We start from the raw sequence: 24,353 nt of genomic DNA, 5'->3' as shown, positions 1-24,353 counted from the left end.
TTATTTCAACAACTATGTCATATAAATAATATGTCTTATCATCAATTATATTTTATTTTATATAATCAATTTGTTTATATAAAATATATTTTTTATTTTTTATTTATTTACATTCTATTTATATGTTTACATATATTAATGTTATTTTCATTCTTTAGATGTTTGTGACGTAAATTGATATTTTTTAATCTTTACTTAAAATATTTTTTTAATTTCATACATGTCTTATCATTAATTATATTTTATTTTATATAATCAATTTGTTTATAAAAATAATATATTTTTTATTTTTTTATTTATTTGCATTCTATTTATATGTTTGCATATATTAATGTTATTTTCATTTTTTAGATGTTTGTGACCTAAATTGATATTTTTTAATCTTTACTTAAAATATTTTTTTAATTTCATACCATTTCTTTTACAGTAATGTGTTTTGCATTTATTAATTTTTGGAATTCTAATTTTCTACCTCTTGCGTTTTTTTTTTGTAAATAATTAAAAAAATGAATGAACGAGAATGAAAAACATATAAAAATGTTATATTAAATTTAAAAAATTTTTGACAATTAATATAAGAGATTAAGAAATAAAAAGTAGTAAGAGTCTTAATATGTTTGAATATTTGTAACTGAAATTTTTTATAATTATTGTTATTATGGCACTTTTAATGTATATTTATTACATTTAATTAGTATTTGATGTTTCAATTGAATAATAATAGATAAGAATTTTTTGTTTTAATTTTTTAAAAATATTTTACTAAATAGTGATTGGTTGATTTTAATCTTTTGCCAAATCATTAAAATTACTGATGTGGCATCATTAACAAAAAAAAAATAGTTTAAATTCATTATGAAAAAAGTTTATATTAGTTTTTATATATTATAAATAGATTCTTCTTTTACTAACTATATAAGTAAATATTATAAATGTGTAACTTTATTTAAAAATACAAATAAATCTTAATTAGTACGTAGTACAAGATTTAATAGGACAAACAGTACTTGTCCTTTATCTGAAGCATCATCATTCTACTGTACTGTATTCCCAAAAAACAAATTTCATATTAAATAAAACAAAAATTCCTTAATTCGTTGCCAATATATGTCATCTCCAAAAATGTTTGCCAATTTCTTCTAAAATATGAGACTCAAAGGACCACTTTCGGGTTACTAATTAATTGACACCTCCCATATATATATATAGACACATTCCTTTCATGCTAACCTTCTCTATCTTCTCCTGATGAGTCTCTTTTGTTAGTTTCTATCATTCATGAAAGCTTACAAACTAATTAATCAGCACATTTCCACAGATTGGGTTTCATCCTTGTCTTGTATGTTTTGTTGTTTAGTTATGTATATGTTAAATATACATAAGCATAACCAAATTGGGTTGTTTTAGTGGTTAGCTCACTAGTCCGCTTAAGCAAGTATCGGGGGTTCGAATCCCGCTTTGTGCATGCAGCAATCCATTGGCTAGCGGCAAATCTTAAATGGAGCTCAGTACCGCGGCGGATTAGTCCTTAGCCTGCCGGGTTGGGGGATACCGTGGGAAACCAAAAAAAAAAAAAATATACATAAGCATATTTAGAAAGCTTAGCCTAATAATTAAAAAGGTGCAAACATTATGGGGTTGATTTATATTATCTCATGAGAGATTCCGTTATGGGTCACTGTTCAGTTTCGTTGCCTGTTACCACACACACTAACAAGGATATAAATATTAAAATGAAAAGACATCACATTCAATTCAAAATCTTAAGGTATCAAATAAATGAGTCTCTCATCTTATAAACTCTTCATTTTTTATTGTTTTCTTTAATGTGAGACTAACTTCAACACTCCTCACATTTACAACATTAACAATTACCACACTTAGATTCCTTGATATTGCATGAAGATATTTAATTTCTAGCATATATGTTATTAGAAGTTTGTTTCACCAATTGGCAAACACTAAGTTTTAACATCCGATCCTTTATATTTCGTTTCTATACTAATCAAAAGGACTTAGTTCAAGTGCCTGCCTTTGCTTTCTTTTGAAGACATTGTTTCATTGTTTTGTTCCATGCGTTCAATCATTGGAACCTTTTTTTTTTTATTGATACTAACTCAAATTAGTTTCCCTCTCAAATTCATAAACATGCATGTCACAAAAGCACTTTCAACTTTCAAGGCTTTAATTGCATTTGAAAGCCTTTGAATCTAGGAAAGAAAAGTAGTCTTGGTGCCAAAAACAAAATGGGGGTTCAATGTTCTCTTTTCTCCTCTATTAAAGTTAATGAAATGTCAATTGAATATTATTACTTATTAGAGCCAACATTCTCGGCCAAAATAAAAAAGATCAACAATGATAAACTCAAGAACAATGTAAGTGTCTTCTAGTTGTATTATAATTTTCCTACAGGCTACAGCAAGTTAACAACTAATAATAGTCTAATATAATATAAATGTATAGTGGTACATCATGCAAAATACTATGTTACCCCCTTTATCTTTGGCAACACTGAAGTCACGATTTTGTTTAATTCTATAAATAAACTAAGGCAAAACTCAATATACAGAGTTCATCCTGAAAATCACAAGATTCGTTATGAATAGCATTAGCATGCCCAGAGTCTAGAGCTCCAATGATGTCAACCCAAAATCACTTTTGATGTACATAACAGCAAACAAACGATTCTCCACCCAATAGTAACAAGGAAAATGCTATTTGTATACCAAAATCAGCCACTAGAATCAGTTACCAATGTATTTGTGTATAAATACATATGTGATTTAATTTATTTTTAATATATATTTATATTTTAACATATATTTTATACTGATAACTAATTTTAGTGGCTAATTTTAGTGCACATAGCATAATCTAATAACAACCACCACGTTGGATGCTCGATCTGTTGCAGAATGTGGCAATTGGAGGAGAAACTACAACTAGATTGAGTCCACCTCAGCTCGTTCCAGGACAAACGTTAAGGCGTTAACATGTGATCTCTTTTCTCAAACAATATTGAGTAACTGTAAGAAGAAAAAAAGAAATCTAAATTAAATATTTTTTATGTAATTAATATTTTAGGTTGAGATCAAATTTTGTTTATATAGCTTCTTATTGATTTTAGAATTCTTGCTGTGAAAACATTCTAGTTACTCATCAGTAAATTCAATGTCATAAAATTACTTAAAGAAGAGCCTGTTTTAGGTATTTTATAAGATTAAAAACCTATTTAAGTGAAATAATAAAAATAATAATAATAATACAAATAAAAAACTAGTTACCCAGTGTTCTTTTTTTGTTGAATTATTATTTGACAATTATTTGAAGTCATTAATATTTAAAAATATAGAATAAAATATGTTGTTGAATTACTAAACTAAATGAATTATATTAAAAAATTAAATTAATGACTAAGTGGTAACAAAAAATAATAAATTTTAGAGTACTCATTTTTTAATGGGATTTATCGAACTTTTGACCTTTTAGATCTAGAGTTCTAATATCATATCATGATACCACTCATCCCAAAAACTTCAACTGATAGAAAAAAGTAACATTAATGGTTATATCTCTAATACTCCCTAAACCTTCATTATACACATTGTATAAATATTTTATTGACTCTCTATATTTTCTCTAAATTTTAACAACGCTAAGATTTCTTTCATGAAAAATGTTAGGGACCAGTAACTTTTGTAATTTGTTGTCATTAAATAATTATCAATAATATATTTTTAATGATGTAAAATTTTATCTAATAATATAAAATTATTATTTTTTTATTGGTTATATTATGGTTAGAATTTATTAAAGTTGCCGGAAATAGAGTTTTCCTTCTTTTATTATTTACTAAGATGCGATGATTTATGGTTGGGTTGATTGTACATTTTGTATCTCTTGCATTGCTTGATACTTGGTAGTTGCTAATGCTAGCCCATAACATAACCACAGCGACGCTGCCACTGGCACTCCCAGACAGAGTCCCAGACAGAGACCACCTCGTTAAGTTCCAAACACTTTTCTTTATGACATTACAAACCAAACAACCGTAATCCAAACTCAATAATGGTAGCTGGCAAGGTCAAGCTTCCAATGCCCTTCCACAAGTCTCCTTCTCCCTCCCACCCTCCTCCTTCACCCTCCAAATCCTCCTTCACGCGCGCCCTCGGCGCTTACTTCCCACGCTCCTCCGCTCAAGTCCAACCTCGCCCACCGGACGTCGCGGAGCTTCTCCGCCTCGTCGACGACCTCCGCGACCGAGAGTCCCGCCTCAAGACTCAGCTCCTCGAGCACAAGCTCCTCAAGCAGACTGCCGCCATTGTCCCCCTCCTCGAGAATGACATCGTTTCCAGGGACGCTGAGATTCTCTGCCAAGCCAACACAATCCAAGACCTCCAGGCTGAGAATCAGAGGTTGGCCAAGGAGCTCCATGAACTCAGGCTCCGAAGCGAGCAAGAGAAGAGAGAGAATGAGTGCAAGACCAAAGCATTGGAGGATGAGATAGCTGAGCTCAAGAAGACTGCCTCCGAACATGCAAATGACCACGATCTCTCTTCTTCTCAGAGGTTCCATAAATTTCTCAACAAGACTCTGAAGAAAACGGTGTCGTCGGATCAAGGAAGCGGGAACCAGAAGCAGCTTCTAGAATGTAGCGCTGCTGCTGCTGTTCTTGAGGATTTTAAACCACAGGTGCCGGGAAGTGAAAAACACTCCGAGGAACTCCCTGACACTTTCACCAATGCCGTCACATCACGTCAGCCACGTGTTCCCAAACCGCCACCGAGACGATCGTCGTCTTCGTCACCGCATTCGCCCTTGACTGCTTCCCCTCATTCTTCCACCTCGGACAATCATAATGCGGGAACAGAGCAACCGATTCAGCAACCTCCGAAATTAGGGCCTCCTCCGCCTCCGCCCCCGCCAAAGGCTGCTGCTTCAATGTCGTCCAAAACTGCTCCACCACCTCCTCCGCCGCCTCCAAAGGGGAGTAGAGCTGTCACCGCGAAAGTGACGAGGGTGCCAGAGGTGGTAGAATTTTACCACACGTTGATGAGGAGAGAACCATCGCAACTCTCTCGACGCGAATGCAGCTCCAACGGAATCGTGGAGGCAGTGCCGGCTCCAGCAAATGCACGTGACATGATTGGTGAGATCGAGAACCGCTCTTCTCACTTGCTCGCGGTAACTGCTCTCTGTTTTTTTTTTTTTTCGCTAAATTTACTGTGAAATTCACCTAGTCAAGTTTACTTTTGGACCCCCAATCAAATTCAACTAGTCAATCATGAATCATAGTTAATTTGTTATCAGATAAAAACCGATGTGGAAACCCAAGCAGATTTTATCCGGTGCTTAATTAAAGAAGTAGAGGAAGCAGCATTTGCAGATATTGAAGATGTTGTTCTTTTTGTTAAATGGCTAGACGATGAGCTCTCTTATTTGGTAACACAACTATCATTACCTTAATTTTATTATTAACAGAGAAGATAGTTGTTTTGAATGACTTTGATTTTGTGTGATTTGGGGTTCAGGTGGATGAACGAGCAGTGCTGAAACACTTCGAATGGCCGGAGCAAAAGGCGGATGCTTTGCGCGAGGCTGCGTTCGGATACTGTGATCTAAAGAAGCTGGAACGCGAGGCTTCATCGTTCCGGGATGATCCAAGGCAGCCGTGTGGTCCAGCTCTGAAAAAGATGCAAGCTCTCTTTGATAAGTATGTGATGAAATTGTGAAAGAACAAGAAAAGAAAAGATTATGAAATTTTACTAATTTTTGATTGATTGAATTGAATTATGAATTATGAAGGTAAAACTAAATATATATAGAGCATTGTTCTATGAAAGATAAAAACAAATAAAGATAAGATAAAAACAAACAAAGATAAAATAATATAATAAAGACTAAAATTATAATTGAATTTATGTATTTTGTTGAATTGAATTTGTGGGTTACGAGATTTTTTTATTGTTGTTATGATCTAAAGTAGAAGAGTAGTTTAATAATATCTTTCCATTCTCGAATTCTTCCCCAACTTGACAATATAACGACAACACTAATCTTGTCTTGTGTTTGGCAGGTTGGAGCACGGGGTTTACAATATCTCAAGGATGAGGGAGTCAGCAACAAATAGATACAAACTCTTCCGGATACCACTTCATTGGATACTTGATAGTGGCTTTGTGAGTCAGGTAATTCCCGTGATCCAATGACCATCTTGCACGGTTGCACATGTGCTTCATTTTATTTTATCTACATCTACATATATAGCTTCAGCAATAATCAAATATCAACTGAAATAATAGTATATCTTACGGATTTCTAGACAATTGTCTTCAAGTGTTGGTTATTAAATGTTAGTGTTGGTCTCCAAGTATATTTTCAATTTGTCTAGTTATGTCGGGGTTGGAACCAAAGCATTTGTCTAGCTAGGTAAAGTTATGTTATTGTATATTACTAGAATCTAATCTAGGTGCAAAATGACAAAGTAATGGTTAGACTTTTTACTTTTGTTTATCTGTGCACCCCTGCATATCTGCATGCACACATGTGAACTCTCCCGGATCTCTAAAATCTATCTGCTTGTCTGCTTCTCCCTTTTAATTAATGCCTTGGCAGTATTAAAATCGTACACTATAGCTAGGAGGAAGCATAACCCAATCATATTTCACATGCTTAGGGTAGTATAGTAGATTGTCTGATGTAGTAAATTCTAAGAGGTTGGTTAATTAATTAATGTTAATTGTGATCTCATTCATTTGATTGTACTTTTAACTTATTTCTGTGATTACGTAGATAAAGCTGGCATCTGTGAAACTGGCAATGAAGTACATGAAGAGAGTCTCGGCTGAGCTTGAGACAGTTGGCGGTGGTCCTGAAGAAGAAGAGCTGATTGTCCAAGGTGTAAGATTCGCCTTCCGGGTACACCAGGTAAATCCTCCAATATATATGTTGGAACATAATACAAAATAGGCAAGAATTCCAAAAACCGAGAGAAAGTAATAATATTGAGGATCATGCCATCTCTGTGTTTGGCAGTTTGCTGGAGGTTTCGATGTGGAGACAATGAGAGCATTCCAAGAATTGAGAGATAAAGCAAGGTCAGGCCACGTTCAGCAACAGAAATTCCTTTGCAGGTCTGCAACATGTTAGTGATGATCGACCAAACTCAGCTTCAGCCAATTGCTGTAAAGATAGTTACATTTTGTTTTTGTCAATAGAATGCCATCCATTAATATTAATTGGGAAACAAAGACACTGAAAAAACCAATTTGTTTCCTCTCGGTTATATATGCTCTAGTAGTTGTGAATTCCCTCCAAACAAAACCCACTTCTTTAAGCTAGCGTTGTTTTGAGGTACTGAGATTCAAATTGAGAGATTGAGATTCAGTCTCGTATTTGTTAGTTCAGAAAATGGTACTAAAATTTGTCTCTGTTTTCAAAATTTCAGTATTTCAGTACCTCCAAAATTTAGGGACACAAGAGACTAAAATTTTTAGAGATGGAGATTGAAACTTTAATAACATTTTATACCTAAAATATCTTCATTTCAATTAATTAATTCCAATTTTATCCAAATTAAATTAAAATTTCATTCTCTTCACCAAATGACTCATTCATTCCTAGTCCTTCACTTAACTATCACGTGCATGTACTAATCGGCAGCGCTTGTTAGTTGTTACTTTACAAATTTGTATAGTTTAAAAAGTGATAACCATTAACCATTAACTAAATTTGTATACTATAAATTTATTTTTTTTCAATTTAAATTTTAAAAAATAATAAAATAAAAACTAATTAATAGTGAAGACTCAAATAATATGTACCTTTCCTATTCACATCACCATGGTGAGTATAATATTGAGTTGGGCCATCAACAGGCCGAGGCCCAAGGTGAAAATCCTGTTATCCAGAGCATGTTGAAACACTGAACTTTGGACCAAAACCCAAACAATGCTGACCAAGAAGGAAGGCCTCATTGAAGTATGTCCAAAGAAAAAGAGGAAGACTCTGTTTTCTTCTCTGCCAAGACTCTTCTCCCATCTCTGTTCCAGTCTTCCTCCTCCATTATGAAACATTGTCTTGTTCCTCGTATCGTGCCCCATCCCTCGGACCACCCTCCTCTTTGTCTTCTTCCCTTTTCTATGCAATCGACGTGCTCTCAAGATGCTCTAAGATTCATGGTACACGTTCTGTTTTTATGATATTTTTATATTTGCCAAATGTTATGGGTTTGGTCACATGTTTCCAAGAACCAAAACCATCCAATAGGCTAAGACCACGTGTTAAGAGAATCGTATAAAATCTCAGATTTTTCATTTGGAACAAGAATACAAAATGAGTAAAGGACACCCTTTTGGATGATGATATGATAAGTACACTTGTGATCTTACGTTATACATTGTTCTATCCTTGTAGTGTAGTAGTCCTACAATTATGAATTTTAGCATATTGCAATCAAGTTCTTTTTTATTTTATCTATGTGTTGATAACCAAAGCTTCTCAAATCTCAACCAAACTTCCATTCTAAGCTTCATTTTGGTGGTTGAAAGGTTTCTGTCAATGCTTCCGTGTATCCCGGGGATGTAGATTCTGTGTAAATACAAGCCCAAACATGTCGCTATATTTGATTCCGTGAAGAAAACGACCACTCATATTAAATTTAACTTCAATGCTAAAGTTCAATATCATTCAGTGAATTAGTTCATAGTTCTTACATAGCCTGGTAAGTACATTTCTTGATATGCAAACAATTTTGATAACTCTAAGAAAGCTATTCTGTTCTTGAAATCTGTAGATTATTTTCTTGTCCTTCATGAATCGTATAATGTTACAGTTTATATGATTTCAGCCCTTGGCAGTATCTACGAGCCAAACAAGAAGAAAATTCTGGTGTAAGGATCTGTTTTGTTCACATGCTGAGTGCTGCATATAGGAGCTGGTTCCATGTATCAGGCAACCCTGGGAGGCACCAATGGCTGCAATCATTGCCTGCATGATCTCCACTATAAGCAGAAGGGTGTGCATCTTTTCTGAGCTGAGAGAGGAGTGTGATGTCAAGTAGATAAACCGGAGAATTCATGTTCTTGAGTATTTTGGTCACTATGTTGGTTGCAGGAGGTAGTCCTGCTGGATATGTTGACCCTGACAATGGTTCAAGTTCACCACTACAGCTTTTCTTTGGTTCATTCCATTCCTTGCCTCTATTTGAGTTCAAAGAAATACATAAATTTCAGACTAGTGGGAGTTAAAATCTGTTAGAGTAGTAGAGGAGTTACTTACTGATAGTGAGTGGGAGAAATGCCTTGAAAGAAGACTTTAGTTTTTGTAGGATCAACATTTTGATCAACCCATCTAGCCCAAGTGGTCATACCCTTAGTGTATGCCTCCAAACGGTCCATGTCCTTAACTAGATTGGGACCATCTCTGATATAGTCCCATCTGTCAAACACCAACATTAGTCAAAATTAGACCTCAAAATTGCAAACCTTTTTATTACTATTGTCCACATGCATTTTGGACTCTTTCTAAGACTTTTAATCACCACCCATTCATTATTCTTAGGGTACTCTTGTCCAGCAATACTTGTTTCTCTAAATATAGTGTTATGGTGGAAGTTGAAGAATATAAATATGTATACCCTTGAGATTTTCCAGTGTGGGTCCACCAATGCCAGGAATTGAAAACCAACATGTCCATTCCTTGCCATGCATTCCCAGCAACAATGGAGTCTAATGTGAGAACCCGCCCAACGTTTTCTTTAACAATGTCTACCAAATATGGGGTGCGGTATAGCTGTATGGTTACTCCGTAGTCCTGCACCACCAACCCCCCCTTCAATGGCTCAGATTCATTTCATATTATAAATGCTAAACAACTAGCACTCACTTATTACTTATCCATTCGGTTATACATTTCTATATTCTTGTTCATGTAAAATATACTTATATTATATTATATTCACGTGGACACAGCAATCAATTAATCAAGCTACAAATATGCTCTCTTCTGTCAAGATCAATTATTTAATGGGAAATGTGTAATAATGCTATCCAATCACTTTCTGCTGCACAATTTCTCTTCAATATTGTGTAATACTACTATTATTATATATTTTATGAATTAAGGGAATCTTGACATAAACGTTTTTAAATTCACATAATTTTATGGAGAAAAATGTTGAAATAGTTAGCTTATTGAACATGGGAAAACTGATTAACCAAACTTTGGACTTTTTGTTTGTTTATTTTAATATAATTTGTAGGCAAACATACTATCCACTGCTCTGCACATAGAGCCACTATATACTCTTTTTTTTTGTGACTAATTAATTTTAGGACTGAAATTTTATTCGAGTTTCAATAATCAAAAGCATAATGCATTTTGTAGCTTTTAAGTTTTAACATTTGATTACATGCTAGAGGCTACGAATGGCACTATTTAATATAACATAAAATGGCGAATAATATTTGTATGTTAGAATATAATTAGGATCAATTAGTATTATTTAGTATATTTGAATATTTATTATAAGAGATTACGTTTTTATTAGTATAATTTTTTTAGTACCTATAAATATCTTTTTATATTGTATCATTCCACACAACTTGAATAGACAACTAGAATACACTCAATGATACACAAATTATTTCTCCAGTTTAATCTCTTGTTTCTAACATAGTATCAGAGTCATAATATCTTCTTTGAGGAAAATCAGTTATTTTTTTTGTTAAATAATTCTAATCAATACTAATCGATCCTAATAATATTCTAACAAGTCCCATGTTCTTTATTTGATTGATACTGAATAAACCATGAGATTAGAAGCAAAAATAATTGAGGGGGAGACTCCAACTTGTAATCACAGGTTGGCATGGTCTCCCTCACAGCCTGTCAAACGATGGAGATAACTCCTCTAGATCAAAGCCAGAAAATGATGCCATTAAGTGTTGAAATCTCATTTTTCTATTTTGATTTTCATTATTAAACAACTTGAAGGGCCTCTATTTTGCTTTTGTTTTTTATGCTTGTGATTAATTAATATGTACTGTATTTTTTAATGCCAGTTATAATAAGAAAATTATATTATTTTAAAATTATGTGAAAGAAATTTGAAAAATATAGATTTATTATTTCCTTCTAAAACATGGTAGCTAGTAAAATAAAATGATAGTTTATATATAAAAAAATCCTTCAATTAAAAATGTAAACTCAAAACAAACTATATTTATAGGTGGAAATCAAATTGAATTTTCTCCTAATAAAATGAGTAGAATTTTGGCTTCCTTGCAATGAAAAATTTTGTATTAAGTTGTTTAATTTGTCCTTTTTCTATTTTTAGACTATATTAGTAATAGTATAATAATACAAAAAAATTAGTTTGAGTAATATTAATTCAAATGTAATAAAAACATTGGCTTTTAATATTTGTGGTATTTGTGTCAGTAGCTAGTACTTTCTGGTTTTTACTGTTATTATTTGTTTTGAATCTTTGATTGCTCCTGGCCCATGAAAAGGAATCTTCTCATGCCCAAGGTGTAGTATGGAAAAGGAGCATAATTATTTAGGTTACAAAGATAAAGGTCTATTATCATTAAAGTTTAGCTCATCAATTATATTAAGCTTTATCTCAAAACGATGGAGGTTTCTAATGATGATTGTGGTTAGGAACTCTCCCTCAAAACCCAACTTAATTAATGAACAGTTTTGAATATGACAACCTGACAAATTAAATGCTTTAATTGAGTAGCTTGAAAAATCATTGATATTTTATAACGAAATATTGTAGTATTTAATGGACTTAAACTAATTAACACGTTACTAATTGGAAAGACCTTTATAAAAACAAAAATACAAAATTGAAGTTTTTAATAAAATAAAATAAGGTAGAAAAGCAATATGGGGAATGCACGTCATTTAAAAAAAAGGAAAATAGGGAATGAATCATAAAAGAAAAAGCAACACGGGGAAACAAACAAAAGGGAGGTTATAAAATGAAGACAAAATTGGGAAGGGTGATATTCAGAGAGGGAGAGAGAGAGAGAGTGGTGATTTGCATAGGAAAGGAGAAAGAAGACAAAGATATGTAGATGTAAATGCAGTATATATTTATGGAAGAATTCTAAGCGTACTAAATATACCGGAGTGTCAATAATTTTAATTTGTTATCTCAATTATTGAAATATCCATTGCTGCTAGTGCCTCTAAAACGTTTCTATATTGAAAGAAATTAAAAGTATTAAACTATTCTTTCATCTTAATCTATGACAACAATAAAAAAGTCTCGTTGTCCATAAATTCAGTCTATTAGAATTCATAAATTCAGTTTTAATTTTAGTTTTTATTGTTGTTATAAATTATTTTTTTATTGTTATCATGGGTTAAGATAAAAGAGTAGTTTAATAAGAAGAAAAAGTAAAACCTGGAAGATGACAGTGGAGAGTGCTTCTTTCCTCAAAAAGGTGGTCTGGGTATTGGGCACCGACGCGTGAATCATACAGGAGAGTGATTCCCACATGTTCAAGCTCAGTGAATCTCCCACAAACATTATCTTCTTACCCCTCCATCTATTCAAAAAATCTAACCCATCGAACCTACATCAAAACACAATTAATAATTAAGCAAGGACTTGAAAAAACATGCACAATATTAAATGCAGGAAGAATAATAGTACCTTGGTAAGGAACAAGAATCAGGCTTCCAAGCATATTTGAGGTACTGCTTATCAGGTCTACCATATTTCTGGCAATCAAACTCAGGATCAATGAAGGGGCAGCTTGATGAGTCATAGAGTGGGAATGATGGGTCTATCACCCAACTTCCTATGAACAAGTTGCACCCACCGCTACCACCTACCACTGATTTTCTCCCTCTTAGTCTTCTTATCCCACTCACATTCTGGAACTTTGTTGCTTTTGCTTGCTGCACAAGCACAAGTATTTGGAACAACAATACACACAACACCAACAATGAAGAATAATGGACCCTCAAATCCATCTGAAAACCTGATGAGACAGACACAGAGAGAAACAGAGAACTCAACGTGGCTTTAAATAGAACTGGCCCGTGCCTATGTCTATGGTGTCTTTATATATATACAAGGGTAAAGAAGAACCTCCAAACATAAATTATTATTAATTACTTTATATTTTCTATTTATGAAATGACAGTTCAATTGTTCAAATAAACATATACGTTTTATTATAATAAATACTATGATTTTATTTTCATTTATTAATTATATTTTTTGAATAATTTTTTATACGGTGGTGTAAAAAAATAATTATTACTTATACAGTTAATATATAAAATAAAATTTTTATTACTTATCTACTTAATAATATACTCAAATTGGATTTTTTCTTCGACTAATGAAAGTGAGACGTCAATTTTTCATGAATTTATTTTTTCTCTAAAATAAAAGCATTATTCTCTCTTCTAAATTTATTTTAGAAAAATATTTATATTATAATTATATTATAATTATATTACAATTAACATTTAATGAATAATGCATGATTATATTAATTTAAAAAATATATTTATTATAATTATGTAAAATTAATATTTAATATATTATCAACTAATAAAAATGAGGTGTCAATTTTTTATAAATTTATTTTTTCTCCAAAATAAAAATACTTTTTTCTAAATTTATTTTAAAAAAATATATATTTATTATAATTATATTACAATATTACAATTATATTACAATTAATATTTAATAAATAATATATAATTATACTAATTTAAAAAATATCTTTATTATAATTATATAAAATTAATATTTAATACATTATTAAATTAAGTATTAATCAAAAATATTTTTAATCATCTTAATTATATTGATACCATTCTAATTCTCATTTATTATGCAATAATTTTATTAATGATAAATTGTTACATTAATGATGACCCAATAATAATAATAATAATAATAATAATAATAATAATAATAATAATAATAATAATAATAATCAATAATTAAATGCCAAAATAATTTTCCAAACATTGTCTATCATTGTACATCAAATTTTAGTTGCTATGTTTTATTTTCTACATAATTATATTAATTGTTAATCATTATACATCAAATTAGTATTTAATACATAATTAAGGTAATTGTCAATAATTTTTTATAATTATACATCAAATAAGCATTTAATCATAATTATGTTAATAGTCAATAATTTTAATTTTCAATCGTTGTAATATAATTTTAAATTAATCGTAATTTCGACAAATTGATATTGATATCTACCTTAAAAAATTAAAAACAAAAATCTATCATTCTAATCATCCTAAAAATGTATATGATATGATAATGGTTTATTCAATCACCGTAAATATATGATGTATAATGTAAATAATAAAAAATTAACTTAATAATAACTAATTTATATAATTATTTTTGTTCTAATAAAGGCTGTATATAGTTTTTTTTTGTAGTTCGTGAGTCTAGATCTGAGAGTCAACTCATTTTTTAAATTTATTATTCTTCCTTTAAGACTTCATAGAATAACAATGTAGTCTTCGTTTTTCTTCAAGTTGATCTTTTTAAGGTATAATTTATAATTTTTTATAGTATTTTTTATATACTCATTTCATTATATATATATATATATTTATTTATAATTTAATGATTGTTCTTATGCTAACTTATTCTTTTCATCTAATATTCTAGTGTGATTATCTTTTGTTGCAATCGTTTATAATGCACCACGTTCATCAAATACTATCTCAAGTTGTATTCACTGATTCAGGTTATAATTACATGCTTTGCCGAAGGATAGTTGGATCTACTCACATATTATGACCAACCTAATGGAATGTGGGTAAAATTAGTTTTCTTGGGAGGAGCTCGATTTTTTATTGATAAATTATTTTTACATAACTTTGTATGCTAAGTTCAAGTTTCATTCCCTCCATGTTTTTTACGTCTGCCCGAAAATATTCGAAGTGGAGTACATAATGAGGTTGAATTTCCTCAATTTAAGTTCAGTTTTAGTAAATTTGTGTTAAACTCGAAGATGCAATTTTAACTATTGATAATATATTCAATTTTTCTTATTTTAAACTTTTCATAATTAAAATAATTTTATAACATATTGTGATTTTTTTTCATAAATTACCGGCATTCTTTTGCATCAATGCAATGCCATTGAGGATAATAAAGGTCAATTTAGTTTTTCGGTGTGATAATTTTATACCTTACCGCATTACATGGATAGCGAATGATGAAACTTATTTAATAACGGGATGGTCTGAATTTGCACGAATTCTAAATGTTCAAACTTATGATGTTTCAGTTGATTGTCGTTATGAAAATGACTATAATCTATACGTGTCTAAATACTAGAATAAATTAAATATTATTTAAATAATTTATTTCTAATATTAGTATTTGATTAAATTAGTTTTAGAGAAATTTAAATTGTTGTCTCAATTTATATATTACAACTATTCTTCTTGGATATGTTATTTGTAAATTTTTTAATATAATTTTTTTTAATTTTAAGTTTATTTTTTTTTGAATATATGTATCACATTTTTTCTTTTTTTTTTGTATTTCAGATTAGTAATGCAATTATTAAAAGAAGTATAAGATTAGAGTGACTAAAAATTTAATTATATTATGTAGACACAAGATTGATTAATTAAGATTAAGGCATAACAAAAGAAAAAGAGTCACAAAACGTGATTTTATTTTTCTTGCTAAGATATAAAGATATGTGAAATAAAAAAAATAAAACATTACTATTTAAAAAAAATTGTTAATAAGCGTATGAATGGAGATCAATTAGAGAATATACATGAATATAAAAAATAAAAAATTATTGCACGATTATAGAATAAAAATTAATCATATATATATATAAAGAAATAATCATAAACAAAAAATAATTAATATGTGTGATTTAAATATTTTTATGTATAATAATATATATGTATGTATAAATAAAAAATATTTAAATTTTTTAACAAAATTAATATATATATATATAAATTAAAAAACTATTATAATTTATGAAAATTACACATACGATGATATTAATAATAAAGAATAAAAAATTATTGAATAATTGTAGACGCAAAAAAACAATCATGATAAAAAAATAATTAATATATACGACTTAAATATATTTATATACAGTTAATATATATATATAAACTAAATAAGAAAATATTTAAAATTATTTAACAAAATAAATATATTATGAGAATGAGGAAACTATTAACTAAATAATTAATATATACATATACATAAATAAAAAAATTACTATGATTTATAAAGATTATTACGCATATAATGATATTAATGATATTAATGAAATAATAAAATTATTGAATGATGGTAAGCTAAAAAAAATATTTATAATAAAAAAATTAAAAAATAATTGATATATGATGTGACTTAATATATATGTATACTTAAATAAAAAAATTAAAATTATTTAAATAAAATAAATAAATATATCCTAAAAAGAAATCATCGACTAAACGATGAATATATGGGGTAACATAAATAAGAAAATCATTTAATAAAAAAGAAAAAGTATGTTTTTTATTTTGAAAATAAAACGTAAATAATTATAATATAGTGATTTGTTTAATTATTAATATTTATAATTGTTATTTTAATCATAAATTTAGAAAATGAAAGTATAGATTAATAAAAATGATTGATAACTACATTAGATTAAGAAAAAACGAACGCATAATATGTTATTCTTTTTATTAATTAAATTATTACAATTTAAATTAATTTCAATAAAATAATTTAAAATTATAATTTCAACCTTATCACGTGTATGGTATGAGTTATTGAACAATTTATCATCACATACATGGCATGAGTTATTAAACAATTCTTCATATATTTTTTTCCTCCAAAATAAAAATATTATTTTTATCTATAAATATTATTCTTTATCAATTTTTTTATTTTTATTTCTCGCATTTAATTTGTTAAAAATATATTTCAAATCATTGTTATTTGATTTACTTATTTTAGATATTATTTATTAAAATTTATTAGACAATATACGATAAAAATAATTAAAAAGTTATTGGCTAATCTCATTACAAAAGAATAAATTTTAATTAAATGCTAAAATAATTATCAAATATTATTTACTTTCAATTATTTAATAAGTTTAATTTTAATTGATGTGTTTTATTTTCTACTCATATTTCTATTCATTAATTAGTGTACTCTTTATATTTATAGTAAATATTAAATATAAAAGACTACAAAATAATTTTAATTATTATCTATTTTATTTATTTAGAGTAATAATTAAATTTATTATAATTATAGTAAGTATTCACAATTAATAGTAATATATTCCTTCGAAAGAATTAAATGAGAGAAGTTAGCAAAATAGAAGAAGCAAATAATGAATAATAATCATATATTTAATGTATATACTATATAATATATATACCGAGCAAGTATTGGTATTAAATTAATCATAAAGATTAATAATAAAACATAATGAATAATAGTAAATTTTTTTATATTTATTATCATTTAAAAATTCGTAATTTAGTTTTTATTCTGTTTTTTATTTTTCATATCTAATGGCTATTACTTACGATTCTATCAATAGTATCACCTATGGTAGATTATGTGATGAGAAAGTATGAAAAATCAAAGTTGGCTTAGACGTCTCACCATGAAGTTGTTTGTAACCCGCTCCATTTGAGAGTGACATAAGCCTGCCTTTCCCTTATGGATGGGAAGGAAGAAACTTCACCGCAGAGGTTCCATCCAAATTTGATAAAATTAAGATGGTTTACATAAAAATGGTTCTAATAGATGATAAGGTTAGTTGATTATTTTTATAATTCTTTTAAGTGATGCTAGGTTTATAAATATTTTTTTTCGTATTTTAAGTTTATTTGATTAGTAAACCCTTATACGAGTCAAAAATAGTGTGTTTTAATAGCTTTATAAGTGCTAATAGCTTTTATATTTAATTTGTTTTGTAGTGTGATAAAATTCACTATTCAATTAAAATTTTTTTGTCAAAGATGTTTGAGAATGAACTGATCGAAGAAAATGTCTATATCTTCTCAAATTTTGCAATTAAGAAATCAAGTAGAATATATATTCCGACTGCATACGTGTGCAGAATAACTTTTAAGAAGGAGTCACGTATAATAAATACGGTCGATGATCATAAAATTCTTAATAATCATTTCACTTTTGTTGCTTATGTTGTTATATTGAAACAAATAAATGAATGATTCCATTTATTTGGTACATAGTAAATAGATATTAACCCACATAAAACTGTTTTCTTTTAATTTTAATTTTGCCAAAAAATCATATAATAGCATCATTTTACCATAGCAAAAATTTTAACAGTTTATTTATTAAAACGTTTGAAATTATATTGTGACTTTTTCTAAAAGTATATTCTTATATTAATATATTGTTATTTTTATCGTTTAATATAAATTATATTGATAAATTCTCTTTAATCTGTACATGTAAAAATATGTAATTTTTTTATATTATTCATTTATTTGTTCTTAATTTAGTGCATTTAATTTATTTTTTTTAAAGATGTTATTGGACTCTTGATTTAAAAAAAAAACTTATATCATGATTAAAATAGGGAGAAATGACTAGTACATTGTGTTGATCTTTATGATTTGCCCTATGTAAAATTATAATATTTTACAATGAGATTTTTTTGTAATAATTATCTTTTTTATGCAAAATCTTTTTATCTTTTTCATTACATATTACTTATATCTCTTAATTTTCGCTTTCATTTAGAAATGAAAAAAAAATAAAGTGTACACTATGAAATTAATTTGCAACCCAATTACTCAATCATCTATATGATCACCAAGCAACTGAATACATAATTATTCTCCAATTTAAAAATTTTAACCAGGTATTGGTAAGTATGTTAGTTTAATCTTTTATTTATTTAATTTATTTATGTTAAATTTGTAATCATATTATATCTATTTTTATAAATATATCTTTTTTAAAAAATACTCTTAGTATTAACATATGATATATTAAATAAATATGTAAAAAATAACTATAACATACGATACAAATAAAAAATAAACTAAATAGATATTACAAAAAATAATTCTATATGTTCTGTTGTGCTGTACTATGCACTTAATTAACTAAGTTATTTGGGTGCTTTTTCATTTCAGATCCCTTAGTAATTATTTACAAAAAAACTTTTGAATAATCCACTATAACTATTAGTTTAAAAATTGCTACATGTTACAACTAAGCCTACAAACAACCCTAAACCAAATAAGTGATCAATTGTATGTTACATTATCAAGGGTAAAGACGGTCTGTGAGTGCTGTTGCAGATTACAGACACTTGAACGATAATTGTACGATAAATGTGGTATATAGAGAAGTTTTTAAAAGCTTATAATGAAAAGATAATTTCTAAATCTCTTGGACAAATTTATTAGAATTTATTACTATCAATTAAAAAATATTCTATGTGCTAATTGATAATACATTCTTATTCCATATTTACATCTTGAGGGTATTAAAATTATGATAATGTTATTTTAGGTATATATTTTACAGGCATCAAAAAAGAGTGTTGAGTTGTTTTTTACTGATTTTAAATTATTTTTTGTTTATTAAAAAATTTGTGTATTCGAATTATTTATGAATTTATTATTGTTTATTTTAAGCTAATTTTTATATGTTTTTACTTGAAAATAAAATATATAAATATTTGTTGGTGATTATATATATTTAATTTATTGAAAAAATAAATTAATAAAAACAATTAATAACAACATTAGAATTGATATATTTAGCATCATATTAAAAAAATATTTTAAATGTATAATATGTTACTTTTTTTATTAATCAAATTATTATAATTTAAATTAATTTTAATAAAATAACTTAAAATTATAATTTTAACTTTATCATGTATATGACACAAGTTATTATACTTATAAAAATAAAAAATAAGTACAATTTCATTATTAAGTGCATTATAAAGATGCAATAATAAATTAATAATGTTGAGAAGATGAGGAAGGAAAAGTGGTTCACATGGTGGTGGTGGTGGGCGCTAGAGGACACTGGTTTTTATTTTCTGACAATGGCTTTGCCTTGGATGGATTTGTGATTGGGGTTTTGGTAAGAGTAAGAGTATGGCGGTTCAAATTTAAAGGGATTTGTTTTTTATGGGAAAATCAATGGAAGGTTACAATCTTCAACATGCCACATTTTTTAGGGGGAGAATATTAATTGAAATGTTATTTGGCTTCCCCTTGGTCTACATACATGTCACGGGTCTCCAAATTAAATACTCAATTTAATTATGTGCATATATAATCTCATGAACCATATGACACACTCAACTTTGTTCTTACATGTGACTTTGCGAGTGTAGACTCAAATGATTATTCCTTCAGAGGGGGTGGAAATAATGCAATCAATGAATGCAAGGTATGTACATTAGGATGCGTTTGTTTCCAAAAATAGGATATGATAAAACATTGAGAATAGGACAAGATAAAATACAGATATAAAATTTTGTGTTTTTGTATTCTGTTTGGCGATAAACTAAAATAAATTATGAAAATTTAACTTATTCTTATTTTTTTATTTAAAAAATTTGAGATTAAAAACATAATAATAAAAAATATAATTATAAAAAATTAACAAAAATAATAAAAAGAAATAAAAATAATTTGTGTCTCTTGTTAGTGTTTCTGTGTCTTCCTGTCAAGATGGACACAAAATACACTAATTCAATATCTCTGAACATATTATCTCTATCCATATTTTATCTGCCAAATATGATTTTGTATCTCTATATCCCTGTCTCAGTGTCCTATCTTTATATACATTATTTAATAGAAAAGAATACCATATACTTCAGAGAAGACGCAAGGCCATTCTTAGTATAATTCAACATCCTAACTTTTCGCTTTTACCCTCTGATGATAAGATATTTGAATAGAGACTAACTAACACCAACTTGATCAAGATGGTAAGTTTATTAAAATTTTAGAAATGATAAAAATAATAAGAAATAAAAAAGTGTGCTTAAAGATAAATTTAATTATAAATTTCGAAGTTAAATTAGTGAATTTTATAGATAGAATCTAAACATAATTGATAAAGACAAAGAAGAATATTCAAATAGTGAAATATGTTTTATTGAATTTAACTTTTCACTTTTTGGTTCCATTCTATTATTATTATATACAAAATAAAAGATCTATGTTGTTTTGAAAAAGGGGTTAAAAACTTAAAATACATTAAAGGTAGAAAGGAAGCAGAAGCAAGTACAGGACAGAGTTAGACTTAGACAGGTACTTTCCTTTAATTAGAGGAAAGAAAAATTAAAATTTCAAGGCATTATGAAACAAATTTAATTTCGGTGAACAATTACTGTATTAAAGTTTTTTTTATAGATATATTAAATTATGTACTATCAAATTGGTAAATTGTATTTTATTGAATATTGTTCATTAATTTAAAAGAGCCAAACAAATTGAAATTATTTTTGTGCATTGAGTTATTGACAAATATATCAACAAACTTTTTATAAAAGTAGTAATCATCACATGACCTTGATGAATTTTTGTAATAATCACAAGATCATAATCATCTAATTACATATTTATTTTAGTTGAACAGAGCACAAGACTAGTTTTATTTAAATGCAAAAAATATACACTATATACGATCGTTTTTATTATATATAATTGTTCAAAAATATTTACCTAGGACGATCTTTTAAATATAAACAAAGTTTTTCAATCTGTCTCAAACTGATGAATAGAGATGATACCTGCAAAAAATTCTGATTACCAAGTTAATCGAGATCCAAGAAATATAAGAATTAGAGTGGAATAACATATCTTGAGTGTATAATAAATTCTTCTATATTTATAGTATTTAGTATGAAAATAAAAAAAAAGGATCTTAATAGGTTTGTGCAATCATACATGGATATGAGGATGACCTGATTTTACCTTTCATACACTAATGTGGCCCAACAAAAACGTATATAGATTGGTTATAGCTCAAAAATAAACAACAAAGTATGTAGAAGATTTGTTTTTACCTTTGGAAAAAAGGGATCAGTATGTCGGAATTTCTACTATAATTTGAGTATATGACAAATTGACAATAACATGATTTAATTGTCAAATTTGGCAACTGCTAGCGGCTTCACTGTCATCACATATGAGTTGTTATTACCAACTTGCATGGCTTGTATTTTAAGAAACATTATTACTATTACTATCTGCTCCAGTGCACCGAATTTTTGTGGCATTAATGTTAACATTATGTTAAATTTACATAATTACAAAACTGATTTGCACATCAATCAAGAAAATAGAAGTTTTATTAATACTAATGAAGACATGTATGCTGATACTAATCAACATTGAAGGAAAAGTAGAAGAGTATCTGGGTACCACTTCAGTTAAAAAGCTTTGATCAGCATTGCCACCAACCACCGTGGGAGCCACCCTCCATGATGGTCCATCACTCCATCAGGTGAATAGCACGGCGGTATAGTGTCCAAAAACTAAACAACAAAACATGGTACCCACTGAAGCCCAAAAAGGTAAGTAGATTTTTTATGGGGTTCAGTTCTTAACAAACCCACTAAACCACGCAACCCACATAATGGGCCCTAGTTTAGGTTAATGCTCCAGCACACGAGTAATGGCCCACTCTAAGGACCCTCTTGCCCTTTTCTGCTGCCTTCAACTTTATCTAAACATTTTTTTTCCCACAAAAACCTCCATTTGTTGTTTTGTTTCTTCACTAATTGTGGTTTTTCGTTTATTTATTTATAGCCGTCCATTTCCTCTTTTTGATAAGGATAAGCTTTCTAAAGTCAAATTAGAAGGTCATGCGTTCAATCAATGACTACATTAATTATATGTGTATAAATATTGATTAATTCACTACAATTTTTTTACAAAATCAAATTTAAAAAATATTATCACCGAATAAAAAATTAACTACTATATATTTGTATATATATATATATTATTTAATTTATTTATAATATATATTTTATTTTTTAATATTATTTTATATAAATAACTGATTTAATAATCTTTTTATTTTTTTGTGTATAGGTAATATAGTTGATCAAATATGGAAGGAAAACCCGTAAAAATTGACGGCTGATGTGTATGAGTATTATAATATTATTCGAAATAATAAACAAATGTTGCATATTGACAAATTGTCAACCATAATTAAATTCTCAATAATTAGTTGACCTTCTAGCTTATGGGATGAAAATCAAAATCAATTTGATGCATGCAGATTATGGCTTCATATATATAAGTGAAGAAAAATCATTTATTAAAGTTGTTCAAAGTTTAATCAAATAAGCTAAAGAAGCTCAAGATTGTATGGTGGTTTTTAGAGGAAATTGAAACTGTTCTTTGATCGTTCAGGCTAAGAAATTGAAACTTCTTATTCACATATATGTATGCTTGGAGTTTGGTTGTATTCAAACAAAAAGCTTAATTTGTTGTAAATGTAACTTGTGCGTTTACATACATATTGTAACAAATTAAAACTTGTATTCACGTAAATATGCAGTGACTAACTTGTTCACAATAGTTACTAATTTTATAAAGATTATTAAGGGATTGGTATTTCATAAGTACTATCATTCCACAATGTAGCTAATTAAGTTTTTTAGTGTTATATTTTTAATTTGTGTACTAAGTCTATTTGTTAATCTCTTTAATATAACACAATTTTATATTTTTCTATATTTTCAAAAAAATAAGAGATAAGAGATTTGTCATTAGACTATGCTACTACCAAAGGGATCCGAAACAATATTTTCTGCTTTTCCTTGTGATTTTTATTTCTTGGTTTACATTATATATTCACCGAATAATGCTATGTAGACAAAAAAAAAAGTCAGAACTTATTTTATTTAGCATTTATTAATTGTCGCGACAATTAATGAATGCTAAATAAGGTAAGTTATGGCTAAGTTATGGCTAATTTTGGCTGATTTTCTTTGGTTATCAAAAGATTTCCGTATCCAAATACTAAAAAGAATAAATGTATTATTTATTTCAAGCCACAATGATTACAAAATTCAAGTTGAGCACTAATTATTTTCTAGCTTTGGTTGTTGAGCAATGCAGTGCTTGGCAGCTAGACGATCATATAGATATATATGTGGATAAACTTAACTAATAATCTAATCTAGGAGTATGACTTTGTAGATGTGAGACTTGTGTCCCCCAATTTGTGAAGGCAACTAGACGATCATATATAGTGAACACTACTGTTTTCTTCTTATATGTTCCAAATATATGATGACTAGTGAGTC

General features: G+C 28.2%; 2 protein-coding genes across 3 annotated transcripts; one reads left to right on the top strand and one right to left on the bottom strand.

Annotated features, from left to right (window-relative positions):
- Positions 1-3,861: 3,861 nt before the first annotated feature.
- On the top strand, positions 3,862-9,954 carry LOC130955558 (protein CHUP1, chloroplastic-like). 2 transcript variants are annotated; one of them, XR_009076807.1, is made up of 7 exons: positions 3,862-5,184; positions 5,311-5,442; positions 5,532-5,713; positions 6,077-6,188; positions 6,793-6,927; positions 7,036-8,722; positions 8,849-9,954. XR_009076807.1 is itself a non-coding variant. In XM_057882446.1 (6 exons), exons 1-6 carry the CDS (start codon positions 4,069-4,071, stop codon positions 7,147-7,149), a joined length of 1,791 nt encoding a protein of 596 aa, XP_057738429.1. In that variant the 5' UTR covers positions 3,862-4,068; the 3' UTR covers positions 7,150-9,954. The 2 variants fall into 2 exon arrangements, 1 of the variants encoding a protein (XP_057738429.1); XM_057882446.1 differs by having other exon boundaries at positions 7,036-9,954.
- On the bottom strand, positions 8,659-13,065 carry LOC130955560 (protein trichome birefringence-like 38). Its single transcript, XM_057882448.1, has 5 exons — positions 12,671-13,065; positions 12,419-12,590; positions 9,638-9,813; positions 9,280-9,438; positions 8,659-9,200 (listed from the first exon to the last, which is right to left on the bottom strand). The coding sequence occupies exons 1-5, from the start codon at positions 12,991-12,993 to the stop codon at positions 8,909-8,911; spliced, it is 1,122 nt and encodes a 373-aa protein (XP_057738431.1). The 5' UTR covers positions 12,994-13,065; the 3' UTR covers positions 8,659-8,908.
- Between the last annotated feature and the right edge of the window lie 11,288 nt (positions 13,066-24,353).

This window comes from Arachis stenosperma, chromosome 10 (genome assembly GCF_014773155.1).
Source record: "Arachis stenosperma cultivar V10309 chromosome 10, arast.V10309.gnm1.PFL2, whole genome shotgun sequence".
Taxonomy (NCBI): Eukaryota; Viridiplantae; Streptophyta; class Magnoliopsida; order Fabales; family Fabaceae; genus Arachis; species Arachis stenosperma.
Note: the sequence above shows the minus strand (reverse complement) of the source record. Positions and strands in the feature narration are given on the sequence as shown.

Excerpts from the sequence above, each read along its gene's own strand:
- LOC130955558 (XM_057882446.1), top strand. The coding sequence starts at position 4,069 with ATGGTAGCTGGCAAGGTCAAGCTTCCAATGCCCTTCCACAAGTCTCCT. Across the intron at positions 5,443-5,531 it reads ACGATGAGCTCTCTTATTTG|GTGGATGAACGAGCAGTGCT; the intron begins GTAACACAACTA and ends TTTGGGGTTCAG. Across the intron at positions 6,928-7,035 it reads TCGCCTTCCGGGTACACCAG|TTTGCTGGAGGTTTCGATGT; the intron begins GTAAATCCTCCA and ends TGTGTTTGGCAG.
- LOC130955560 (XM_057882448.1), bottom strand. The coding sequence starts at position 12,993 with ATGGATTTGAGGGTCCATTATTCTTCATTGTTGGTGTTGTGTGTATTG. Across the intron at positions 9,439-9,637 it reads CACACTGGAAAATCTCAAGG|ATGGGACTATATCAGAGATG; the intron begins GTATACATATTT and ends GGTGTTTGACAG. Across the intron at positions 9,201-9,279 it reads ATTTCTCCCACTCACTATCA|AGGCAAGGAATGGAATGAAC; the intron begins GTAAGTAACTCC and ends GAACTCAAATAG.